Below are 12,991 nucleotides of genomic sequence, written 5' to 3'. Positions count from 1 at the left end.
ACATGGCCTTTGAAGGTTCCTTTCAACCCAAACTATGATTTGATTCTATGTTGTACAGGTGTAAGCACAAGACCTACAACTCCTGCTGAGTTATATGGCCATCTGCTTTGCTCCCAAGCCCTCAGACAAGACACCATACTTATCAGGAATATCTGCCCACAAAATGTCACAGCAGCTGATTGTGTTAGCTGTCATTTCTGGACTTCAGGACATGGGGAAATAATACCCATCTGCCATAGTGGTGGTCAGGAGGTAGTGAAATATCTGGTGGTAAAACCCTTGAAAAAAGATCAAGGTCTAAGAGTGAGAGCAGTTCACAGAAGACACAAAGAATGCCACTGAAAAGAGAACAAACCAACCAATAAGAAAAAGCCTGACACAACGTTATAAGGCACTTGGACAATGAAAACTATGCTTCAAAAAATGCCTGATCCTTCCTCATTGTCTGATGAAGACTTGCATCTTTCTGTATCCTAAAGGGGAACAGAAAGGACAACCAGGGCCAATGTATAATATTTGAAATTAAATTTTATGTGACTTAGAGATCAAGCCAGTATTGATAACCTTATGCTTTCAGTTAGGGGATGACAGAAGCAGGACTTGTACAGACAAGCTCTCAATAAGCAGGAGTGAGTATAAAGTCAATAGGAAACCCATTTTCTTCAGGAAGAAAAAGCCTCCTAACCAACAAACAGAAAAGCAAACAAAAGCCTCTACTGGGATTAAGAGACCCTTACAAGAAAACAACTCCCCTAACTATCTTCAAAGGCCTTTTGATGTTTAGTTCAAAGGCTGTGGTTTAGGTTTTGTCTATAAAACATATGACAAACAGCCTTGGAACTACTACCTACGAGATTATGTACTATGACTGAAATAGAGCACTTTTATTCCAGTTGTGAGAGCTCCTTATTAAATTTAATGCAAATAAAGGTATATTCTGAACAGAGAATACTTCCACAAGGACTAAATCTATTTAACTAAATCAAGTTTTTTGAGGAAAAAACCAAGAAGCACTAATTGCATTTAGATCAGCTATCAAAAAACCTGCCTCAAACATAAAGAGTTAAATTTTAAGAAAAAGGAATTAATATGACTGCAATAAATGTCGCATTTTTCTAAGCCAGATAAGAAGACTTTTGACATAAAAATATAAATATTCTTATAATCTACAAGCTTTGTTGGACAAGATATTGCAATGAACTTACTTTAAAAGGTTATTTAAGCCTATATAATTCAACCATTTGAAAACATGAGAAAAAAGGATGAGATGTGAGAAATCAGGCCAAAATATCCACTGGTGGTTAATTCCTGGTGCTCCCCTAGGTCAGATGCTAACATGAACCATAAGAAAGATGCTTCCAAGCCCTCTCTTCAGTGAAGAAAACAAATCCCCAAACATCTACCCAAGAAGATTTTGCCTGTTCTGTAATTCTTATGTGATAAGATGATACCAGTCCAAGTAAGACAGCACTTGAACTTTCTGGGGCTATTTTGAAAACGGGTACAGAACTACCTGGTCACCAAACCCACGGTGCCACACTGCCACAACCATGAAGAACCAGAGGGACAGGTGGCAGGTTAGCCAGAAGTAGCACGGCCTGGACACTGGGACACTTGGCCAGGACACTGCAGGTCTGCAGCACGAGGGCCCAAAGCACAGGCTTGGTCACTGTACTGCAAGCCTTGAGCTGCAAGAGTGATTTGGGGGATCCTCAGCCCCCAGTACACCTTGCTGAGTTAGATGATTTTAGTGCAGTGGAACCGCTGGTATTTACACTGGGGAGACTTCTGCAAAGCACCCCAAGACCTCCATAAATTGTGGTATTATATATTATTTGCAAACATTGTGAGGAAAGGCCGTGGTATGAAATACTGCTTTTCCTAAACCTTTAGGAGATTTATCCAACAGAGCAGCTAAAAGCCAAGTTTGCCAACAACCTACATGGAAAACAATATTATTAGCAACAATGAGATGAACCAGGACTAAGGAGCAAAGGAACTGCCCTATCAGTTATATCTCACTGAGATGAGATAACTAACAGCAGTTAGAAGGCATTGTGACCCTCTTCAGGAAAAAAACCAACACAACTGTGACTAACAGTTATATTCAACAGAGATGCTTTGGTAGCATTCAAAGCAATCACAGAAGGAATGCATACCACAACAGTGGAAATGAAAACCAAACCAAAAGCCAGTATGGTTAAACGATACAATTATTTGAACAAGAGAGGAAGTGTTAGAAGAATCAATCTTTAATAACTCAAGAGAAAGGGCGTCCAACAACAGCAGGTAAAGTACAAGACATTTCTAAGTGAGTTTAAAAAAAAAAAAAATTAAGAGTCAAGTATACTCATACTATTTTGATTATACGAGCTTCAGATTACCTTAGGGGAAAAAAAAAACCCAAGCCTTAGAGAGACCTTATTAGAATGCATAAGATTGAGACAATATTCAAGAACCAAAGTGAGAATATTGAGAGATATCTGCTCTTATGAGATGAGAGAGATAAGCTAATGGAGGTTATGACTGAATGATGACCTTGTACCACTTTTAATATCTCTGTATTTAAGTTCATCCACCATTTTTTATATGTGTATTGAAAAATAAGAGGACCAGAAGTGAGAAAAAAGAAGTTCAGAGACCAGTCAGTACTATGAAAAATAAGGAAAGCACATGCAAGCAACTGAATTCTTATGGAAGCTGCACATTATCAGCAGAGATGCTATACTTGACCAGGTCCACATTAATTTAAAACACAAGGCTCAAGTGTAAGCACTGGAACTGATTGTATTCCAAATTTCTCAGGCAAAATACAGTGCTTAAAAACAGCTACATTTTACAGTAGATTACTTTACCACTAAAGATTTTCATGGTTTTTGTTATGGTTTAACCCCAACTGGCAACCAAGCCCCACTTGCCACTCACTCGCTCCTCCCAGTGGGATAGGGGAGAGAATCAGAATGGTTAAAGTGGAAAATTCATGAGTTGGGATAATGACAGCTTAACAGGGAAAGTAAAACTTCTCTGCACATAGGCAAAGCAGAACAGAGAACTCAGTCATCACTTCCCCTGAGCAGGCAGGTGTTCAGGCACTCCCAGAAAAGCAGGGCTCCAGCCCGTGTAGCAGTTATTGAGAAAGACAAATGCCACTACTCCAAATTATTCCCCCTTTCTGCTTCTTCCCCCAGCTTTATATGCTAAGCATGATGTCATGTGGTGTGGAATATCCCTTGGGTCAGCTGGGGTCAACTGACCTGGTGTCCCCTCCCAGCTCCTTGTGCACTCCCAGCCCCTCGTTGGTGGGATGGTGTAAGGGGCAGAAAAAGCCTTGACTCTGTACAAGCACTGCTCAGCAAATTCAAAAATATCCCTGAATCATCAGCATTGTTTTCAGCACAAATCCAAAACATAGCCTCATACCAGCTACAAGGAAGAAAATTTACTCTACCTCAGTCAAACCAGCAGTTTTACATTGAAGATTATCACAGAAGTGATGACAAAATGCCTTATGTTTACTGTTTACACATTTGTGACAAGTCAGCTGTACTACTGCACATGCTGCGCTGTTCCATAATGAAAGAGGAAAAACATCTACCTTTTCAACAATGATAGCTGCAATGGTTCTAGAAGGGGTTGCTTTCCATTAATTTAAAAATTGTCTGAATACTGTACAGTTGCAGTGCTCCTTTCGAGCAATGGTGCCTTGGGGTTTGTAACAGGACCATGTGACTGCAAATCAAAACTTGGAAGATAATGAACCTAGAGCGTGAAGATTGTGTCTTACAAGGAGTGTCGAGCCAGACGTTTCCAATGCTTTGCCACTGACACAATTACAGGAGGTAAGAGAACACATTCACACTCCTACCACAAGATTTTAATTAAGGAAAAAAATATGTACAGGCTGCTGTAAAGAATATTTTGCAGTCACTAAGTAGTAGTCAAATCCAGTAGGCTAAAGAGTACTCATGTCTCTTCCTCACATACCTCTAGCCTTCTAAATAAAGAATATTCAGGCTGTCAGAGCCTAGAATAAACACACACTCACGTGAAGTGCTTCAGAAGTCAGTGCTCTCCTACATCTACGTAGAGTAAAATAAGTCATTTGAAGTGACAAATACTTAAAATTCAACATGTAAGGTATATGGAGTGAAAACACATATTTTGGGTTTCCTTGAAGCATCCAGAAAAATTAATTCTGAAACAGATCTCATTTACAGTCTAGATAGCAAGCCAGCTCCTCCTAAGAAGTAATTGCATGGCAGCTTATTATAGCTATCAGCTTAATTACGAAACATGCCAAGCAATAGTAATAGATCTCATTGGCAAAAGCAAAATAAACTATTACTACTCCAGCAAACAAGGTTCAGCCCTTCCCCACTTGCAGCTCATGATCCATCCAACCCAGGCCTGGCCCGTGCTGGTCTCTGCTGTCTTTCCACTGAACAACAGAGTTCTGCCAAGCTGATCCTCTCAATACAGTTTCAGACTACATACACCCTGAAATATTTCTTGCCTGCGCAGAAATAAACAAACATAGGCTAAACAGAGTACTGGGAATCAAAGAGAAAGAAAATACAGAGGAGGTGTGTCAACGATGTCAGACAAATGAGGCACTGACAGGCATGAACCTTTCACTGGGGAAGGGCAGAGAGTGAACAGAGCCCCACTGTCACAGAGGGGCAAGATTGCTATCGAGTACTGTATAATCTATATATAGCTAGCTATATGTATGCAGCTATATAAATTGTGTCTTGCTAGAGACACAAGACTAAAACATGACGTAGCATGAACAGTGATTTTCAAAGAACCTGCTGATACCCCCTCACTTGCAGCTTTCTATCAACAAGGACTTTCACTTCAAATACTTCCCCTTTTCAGTAATACCAAGTCACTAGCAGAAAACTTCACTAATAGAAATGTCATTGCTATACTGCATATTAAGACAATGAGCTTCCCCAGATAACACTACACCGATGAATCTTTTGAGAGTCTCAGGATCAGAAGAATTAAAAGACTGCTGTTACGTATCAGCATGTTGCACACAGACCATACCATATGCCCATGCCCAGACTCCGAGGGGATGGCATATAATTCCCAGCATACATGAGGAATTACACTTTTGGGGGATTTGTAAAAGCTTAAGAATATGGAATAAACTACACAGGAAGAAGAATCTAAGCGATGTAAAAACATTTATCTTGTTATTGGGATTAGAGATAAACTGTATAATTTGAAGCCCAGCCTCAAAATCCTGGAGCACTTGTACAATTGAGTAAGCTCCAGTCTATAATGGCAGCTCGGTACTGGAACCAGTGCATATTCACCTACTGGGAACTACTCTTGTCTAAAATATTCACTTTACTTGCAATCAGCATGATACTCAGCAGTTTTTCTAAAACACTTTGAAGATTTTGAAACTGAATATTTGACAATCTCTATTACTTAAGACGAAATGTCCTATGATGCACACGCAGACAGGAAAATAGTGTAGAAGGAGGTGAGGCTGGATTGGCTCTCAACAGACACATCTTTGCCTACAAATCACTTTGTTTCTGAAGTTGTATAAGCACTAAACCAGTAATGAGGTGTCTTTTCACCCCAAATTTCCAATTGCAGCAACAGAGAACTGGGACACTGGAGCTAGTACTCAAACTAACAAGTTGTGACAGATATGACCCTGAGATACCATAGCTTTTTTCTGATGGACAACTTCCTGAGCTGGGTGGTACCGCTCAGAATGGTCTGCATGTTATTTTTTCCTTTCACAGCCGTTTATTTCAATGTGATTTTTGTCACTAACATTAGCTTGTATGGGCTGGCATCTACTGCAATTGGATCACCATGTAAACTTCTGAGCTCATCCATGTTTTTTCTCAGTCTAAATGTTATGTACAGACAGTTCTGCATACACAAACAGATGCTACAGTCGTGGATACAGCAGAACTATCTCAAAAATAAAAGAAAAATAAAAGAAAAACTCCCCAATCTACTCTCACTTTTGCTTTAATTGCTAATAAGAGTGTTTGGTAACTGCTGTAAAAAGCTTGACATTGCAAACTACCAGATATTTTAGTGCAATTTTACTGAAAGTGCTCTAAGTGTGTTTCATTGATTAGGAAACGACAGTATTATCCAGGGAGAAGATAAGCGATGTTTGCTCATATTACCTAACAAGATAAAAGCAGCTACTTGTTTAAGCATCGTTCAGAGACACTGGAGTTCCTAAGATTTGGAAAAAAATATATGGAAAGACAGACAATTTGAACAGCCCTAACAAAGCAACTGAGGGGGGCAACTGTTCTAAATGTCATACAAAATGCTCCTAGCTGCCACAGAAAACCTCATCTGAATTCGGTTTTAAACTGGAAAAAAAAAATCAAAACCACCTCAGACCTTTATTTGACCTCTTTAAGATTTCTACCACTCCTAGAATGTTACCAAGTCATCTATACAATGAAACAGCAAACAAAACAGAAGCAAACTGGTTTTATATCATTCCAGTGTGTCACACTACCACCAATCCTTGAGCACACCCAGAGAATTTAGAAAAAGTAGTGTGCAAATTAAAGTAGATATTGTTTAAACCCAAGCCTGCCGTATTTAATGTGATTAGTCTCAGACACGGAAAAAAAGTGTATCTTCCATATTTGAGTAAGTTAGATAACAAACACTTAAACCTAGTTCATAAAGAGCACTGTAGCCAGACTGAATGGAAGCAGCTTTGCCAGCCCTCAGTCACAGCGCCAGGATGCCCTGCTTGAGCTCCTCCAAGATTTATCATCATCTTCCCACCTTCTAAAACTCCTTCTCACTAACAGCAACAATAACTCTGAACTTTCTTTACGTCTTGATGTAATGTATAGTAATAATAATGAAAATAATAGTAATAATAGTATCACCACAAACCAGCAAGTGGAGCCCATAGCGAGGTTTGTACTTGGGTAGTTACTCAGTAACAAGACCTAGTCACAACACAGATTTTGCTTTTTCAACTCCTCTATCCAGAAGTACCCTCATCCCCGAAACTCATCCCAGCAGCCCGATGTTCAAAGAGCTAAAGCATAATAAATGCTTTACGATGATAACCAGGACCGTTACTGGAGTTTTGTTTAGGCCACCAACAACCTCGTCGACATTGCAATGCAGCTCCTGAAGGAAAGGAGTGAGTGTTCCAGCCTAGGAGCGGCCGGGCACATGTGTCCAGCCAGGCGGGGGGAGTCACGCTGGCTCTGCCCAGGATCCGGAGGCTGAGCGCTTCCATGAGCGCGCCGCTGCGCAGGGGCAGCACTTGGGCCCGGGCACACCGGCTGCGAGCACGGCAGGAGCTGCCGGGTCACAAATCGCCGGGTCGGGGCGCGGACAGGACACTGCACTTTGCCACTGCTGTCAGCACAACTATTTCCAAGAAACGAAGGGAGGGCCGTGCCGTGCGACTCTGCCCGCTGAACCAATGCCTTGCCTAGCGAATGTGACACGGCAGCGGTCGGGAGCTAAGCACAGGGCTACAGAACACCTATTTTGCGCCAGCCGGTTCGCGGAGCGCGCTGCATCACCGCCGGGCACACAACCGCAGGCACGACCGGCTCGAGTGGAGCAAAGCGGGAGGGATGAGAAAGAAGGAGTGACTGCTCCGCGACAGCGACACGCGCGCCCTCTCCGACCCCGGCCGGGGCGGGGGGCGGGCAGCCCGGCGGGGCCGGACGATGCTCGGGGTCGGACGGCCCCCGCCTCCCGCGTGCCCGCCATGGCCGACCCCGCGCCCAGCGGCGGCGGGATGGCGGCGCCCACCCCGCCCGCTTTCACTTTCTTTTCTGGTCCCGCCGCCGCCCCCGGCTGCGCGGCCCCAGGCACCCTGCAGAGAGCGGCTCGGGGCTGCTGGGGGCAAAAGGGGCAGCACCGGCCAGGCCTCCGCCGTCCCCCCCGCGCAGCCCCCCCGGGTGAGGCCGGGCACCCTCACTGACGCCCCGGGGAATCTCCCAGCCCCAGCCAGGCGGACAGGGGGCCGGTGGCGGCGGGGCCGGCCTGGCTCGGGGCCCCGCGGATGGCGCGCCCCGGCGAGACCGGTGCCCGCAGAGGTGACCCCCTCTCTCCCGCCCGACTGTCCGTGCTCACCTTGTAGGAGTCGGTGGCGAGGAGAATGTTAAACTCGGTCCCCGCCGCAGCGCACTCCATGTCGCCGAGTCCCGGGAGGCGCCGCCGCCCGCACGGACAGAACCGGGCTGCGCCGCCACCGCTGGCGCTCAGAACGGGGGGAGCGCGGAGAGAGGGGGCGGGGCGGAAACACGGGATCGCGGGCGCGCGCGGAGGCGCTGATTGGCTGCGCCGCTCTGCCGCCGGGGGCGGTGCCGTTACGTCACCGAAAAAGGGGCGGGGCCGAGGCGCCGAGGGGTCTCTGATTGGTCCCGCTGCTGGTCGGTGCAGGGGGAGCGGCGGGCGGGGAGCGTCCCGCGCCGCACGTTCTCTTTCATTGGGGTCTGGGCGGGGCCGGCTCGGTGACGTCACCGCGCCACCGGCGAGCGCCCTCTCGCTGCGGCTGGCGGCGCGCGCTCGGCTGAACGGGCGGCGGGGCCGGGGCGCGCGCGTGCGCGGGGCGCCCGGTTTCGGTTTTTGGCAGCCGCGGTTCCGGGAAAGGGGAGGCGGCGGCACCGGCACCAACCCCTGCCCGCAGTCCCGCCCGCAGCCCCGCCCGGCCGGGCCGAGCTCAGCTCCAGGGCAGCCTCTGCGCCGTGCGGTCCCTGGGGCTGATGCCCGTATGGGAAAGGACCTCCCGGCCTTACAGAGCCCTCAGATCTCCATCCACCTCCACCGCCTGCGTTCGGCACCGGCTGCCTCAGTGGAAGAACATGACACTGTTTGACAGAAGATACTTCCGAGCCTTCTTTAGAGTTGCTGTTGATCAGAGATTCCATAGAAAGTTACACCTACTTTCCAAAAGCTTTCCTTTATACTCGTTATAATTTTAACTGGTATTCTAATTCGAGTAAATACTTGATGTTTTGGAATCGTATTTAATTGGTATTGGAATAGAGCAGGCTGGGGTGAGTTCATCGCTCTGCCATCACCTGGCAGGAGGAGCAGCCAGGTGCGGGTCCCAGGGAACGGGAGAAGAGTGCGCGGCCTCAGTCTGCGCCTGAGGAGCTTCGGGTCGGGCTTTGGGAAGAATTCCTTCAGAGAAAGGGCGATTAGACAATGGAATCGGAACGGGCTGCCCAGGGACCGTCCCTGGGTGTGGCAGTCAGTGCCATGTTCTGTTCGGTCAGAGGTTGGGCTTGATATCTCGAAAGTCTTTTCCAACCGAATGGATTCTGTGAGTCCGTGAATTGTTCTGAGACGAGAGAACGCTCTTTTGGAGCAAGTAGCAAATATAGTTCCTGTCCCAGCCATGGCTCCTCCACAACTGGAAGATGGTTGTCTCCTTCCTCTGCTAATCAGGCATATGGAAAAATAACTATTAAAATGCTAGTCTACTGCATTAAAAAAAAAAAAAAAAAGAAAGCTGCTCAGCCTTTTCTGTAAAACCATTGGTGAATTAAAACTTAGGTTGTTGTTTGATGATCTACAAACCCAAAAATTGTATAACTACTGTTTATTAATATGATTCAGAAACTTTGGGTTTCACCACTCAGATTTTGATAGAAATAAGAATGTCCAAGAACATTGCAAAGTGTGAGGTTAGGAATGAGATCTAGGTATTTCTGACATCATTCTCTATAGATCCTCGTGTATCCATAATGTGCCTGTGAGCCAAATTAATTTGATTACCCTTGTGAGTTCCTTTTGACCTCAGCATGCTCCTGTTTTATGCCATTCTATGAGAGAAAAGCACAGTTTTGTATATATAAATATATACACCTTGCCCAGAGAGCTATGGGGTATCCCTCGCTGGAGATATTCTGGAGCTATCCAGTCACAATCCTGTGCCATATGCTCTGGGTTGACCCTGCCTGAGCAGGCAGGTAGGACCAGATATCCACTGTGGTCCCTTCCAACCTAACCCATTCTGGGGTTCTGGGAAACTGCTTTCATTAATTTTCTCAGGAGAACAGGAAAAAGTCTGTGAAGAAGTTGGAAACATTAAGAGACTCCATATATCAGGAGTTTCCTGTACGCTTCCCTCTGCCAGCTTGTTTGAGTGCTGTTTTTCAGCAAATTCTGCAAATAGCAATGGTAATTGCTGTTATTGCTATTAGCCACCATGAACTTGCAACTAATTCCTGTCTTAGATTTTCCACTTGCTTTTGTTCAGTCTCGTAGGTGCAAAGTTATCTTCTTATTGTAACTGCCCCATCAGAGCAAAAAAACCTGAAATTTCCATTTTCTTTCTAAGGTTTCTCTGTAGCTCTTCCCCTTTTTATCTCTGTCTTGTTTGCTGCTGCATAGACAACATAGTCTGCTCTCTTCCACTGGCAAAACTTATCTAAAAGTGCTTGCTAGTTTATAAAGCTGCTCTACTTTTTCCACATCCTCCTTAAATAAAAAAAAAAAATTTCTGGAATTGTCTGGACTTAACTCTTCATTGTTTTCTTCTGAGGATTCCTTTTGAGTGTCCCATCAGTGTGACAACACGATCATAGGATAATTTGAAATTGTCTTTATATGCAAATCTCCCATATTTTGTCATTAAACTTTCTTCTGTGGTGTCACATCAGGATTTTTTCTCTTGACACATCCTTTATCTATGTTATCTGTCCTTATCTTTTTTCATGCTGAAATTTCTCTGCTGCAAGAGACAAAGCTTAGGGGTTTTTAAAATTCTGCTTTAATATAAAGATGATTAGTAAAAAGAAAAAGTTATTTTATCAGATCAGTCTTTTATCTAAAGCTTAGCAAAAAATTGGAAAAGTCAGAAAAATACTGTAGGTTTGTTTTGGTTTGGTTTGGGGTTTTTTTGTTTGTTTGGTTTTTTTTAATGACATTTCTCACTACAGAATTCTGCTGATATATCTTCAAGCCTTCAGTAGAATAATTAATGATGATTTGCTCAGACAGAATTTTTGTCAGTATATTGTTCCCCCTCCTGCTGGCTTTTTCTGGTATCTTACATTGCACCAGAGCTTGAAAAATTGTTTAATTTAGCCCATATGAACATATCTTAAGCTGTATCTATAACGAAATATTGTAAAGTTAGGGCATTTCAGAGTATTAATAGAAAATGGTACTATGCTAAACAGAACTATGTTAAATCACTATTGGCTGGTGAGGAGAACATATTTTAAGTTTGGAAAAAATTAAATACAACTCTTGCAGCAGTAGATGGTGGGAGTACTGTTACAATGTTCAAAGAGAAATAATCCTGTGAAACTCAAATACTTGATTTCTGTGCTGTATCTGTCCTCTATTCTCTGTAAAACTGACTTTGGACTGTTCAACTGGCTTGTTGAAATCAGGATTTGTAATGTATATGGGGTTTAACTTCTCCCTCCAGAAGGAACCACACCAAGAAATAATGCTCTTCAATTAAATGCGAGCTCAGCTAAATTGTTTCTGATACCATTTGCCTACAGACAGGGTTGAGGTTCTTCAACAGTTATCTTCCAACATTTCCTTTGGCATGTGAGGGATTTTTAGAGGTACTTTTACTCCTTAAAAATTTACTACTACTTAAAAATTATATATTTTTAATAAACAAAGCTCTAATGGTAGCTTTAATAAATTCATATTAATCCAGAGACGTATTTTGTTCCCCAGGGATTTCTGATAATAAATGATAGTCTGTGTAGCAGAATTGTGCAGTCAGCATTTTATGTATATAAAGCCCACAATGACGTCTGCTGCTGTATCTGGAAGAAAACTATCCTCAGGCTGTTCTCAGGCTGATGCCTTAGGAAGTATGCAAGGACAGTCAAATTAAGATGGATATTACACTATATCCTTTCTTCAATCACTACTGCAAAACTTGATATTTATTTCATCTGCCTGTGAGAGTCCTGTCACCACTGCACAGAGGATCGCTGGGACTGGAATTTCACACCATGATTATATACAGGGCATGAATTTTCCTCTCTGGTGTTTCTGGTTGTTTTGGTTGTTACTTCTGAGCCTGAACAAATCCCCTGTGCTCCCTTTATCTGTGTGATAATTCCAAGGCATATTGACAGATTAAATGTCAACATTGTTTCTTAATACTGTTGTTTTTCTTTTCAGATATGCTGGCAAAAGGGCAGAATTTTAAATGTGCTTCTTTGTGCATTAGGTGTTTCAGCTTACAATTCTTGCAGCAGTTCCCTTGGTGCTGATGGCTAGGCTGGTGCAGCTGGAGTTTATCAGCTATCTGTCACTTGCCACCTTGCTGCATACAGTTCTTTGCTAAGAAGCTGTAAGGAAAACAGAGTGAAACCTGGAGACTCTTTCTTCCCCCAAGGCTAAATTCCTTTTATCCTTCCTAAAGCTTCCCATCCTACACCATTCTGCAACATCTCAGTTTGTTCTTGTAGCGTTCTTTCACCTTGGATATGTGGCTGGGACTCCAGAATAAATCAGCGCATAATTGATTAAGATCATCTAAGCAGGTTTTAATGTGCTCAAGAATTTAATTCTCATTGCTAAACCATATCCATCAAGAGTCCTGTTAAATAGAATCCCAGTCACAAGGAATAATGGAAAAGTAGATTATTTTCCATAGAAGTGGATAAATAATTCTGGCCTTCACATGTTTGTCAGTTTTTGTGCTTCTGAGCTTTTCTTTATAGCTTCTTAAGAACTACATCTGGCCACTAGGTCTTGTCTTTGGAAGCCAATGCCTATGTTTCTGCTGGCACTTGGATTGGTAGCCTTCCAGACATGCTGTGAGATTTCTTGCCTTGACTTGGAAGAGGCGAATTTCAGATTATGGTGATGGCTTTGTATCACACCACATAAATTATTTTTTGGTATGCGTTGCATAACCAGTACTGAGGTGTTTGCATGTTCTTCAAAGAGTAACAGAAGTTCAGTCACTTCATTGCTCAGAGTATTGTAAAGCTGAGATACCTTGAAATTGCTGTCACACAGA

The 12,991-nt window shown here is 43.7% G+C and overlaps 1 protein-coding gene across 2 annotated transcripts in view; it reads right to left on the bottom strand.

Moving 5' to 3' along the window:
* Positions 1-8,280, bottom strand: part of NAMPT (nicotinamide phosphoribosyltransferase) — a 30,763-nt gene extending 22,483 nt beyond the window's left edge. Inside the window, exon 1 of one of the 2 annotated variants that reach the window (XM_014869004.2) lies at positions 8,113-8,280. In XM_014869004.2, the coding sequence (XP_014724490.1) occupies positions 8,113-8,172 (60 nt within the window). In that variant the 5' untranslated portion in view covers positions 8,173-8,280. The remainder of the gene's footprint in view (positions 1-8,112) is intronic. The other variant, XM_014869003.2, reaches the window with a different exon arrangement.
* Between the last annotated feature and the right edge of the window lie 4,711 nt (positions 8,281-12,991).

This window comes from Sturnus vulgaris, chromosome 5 (assembly GCF_052056855.1).
Source record: "Sturnus vulgaris isolate bStuVul1 chromosome 5, bStuVul1.hap1, whole genome shotgun sequence".
NCBI classification, from domain to species: Eukaryota; Metazoa; Chordata; class Aves; order Passeriformes; family Sturnidae; genus Sturnus; species Sturnus vulgaris.
This window is presented reverse-complemented; position numbering and strand designations above follow the sequence as displayed.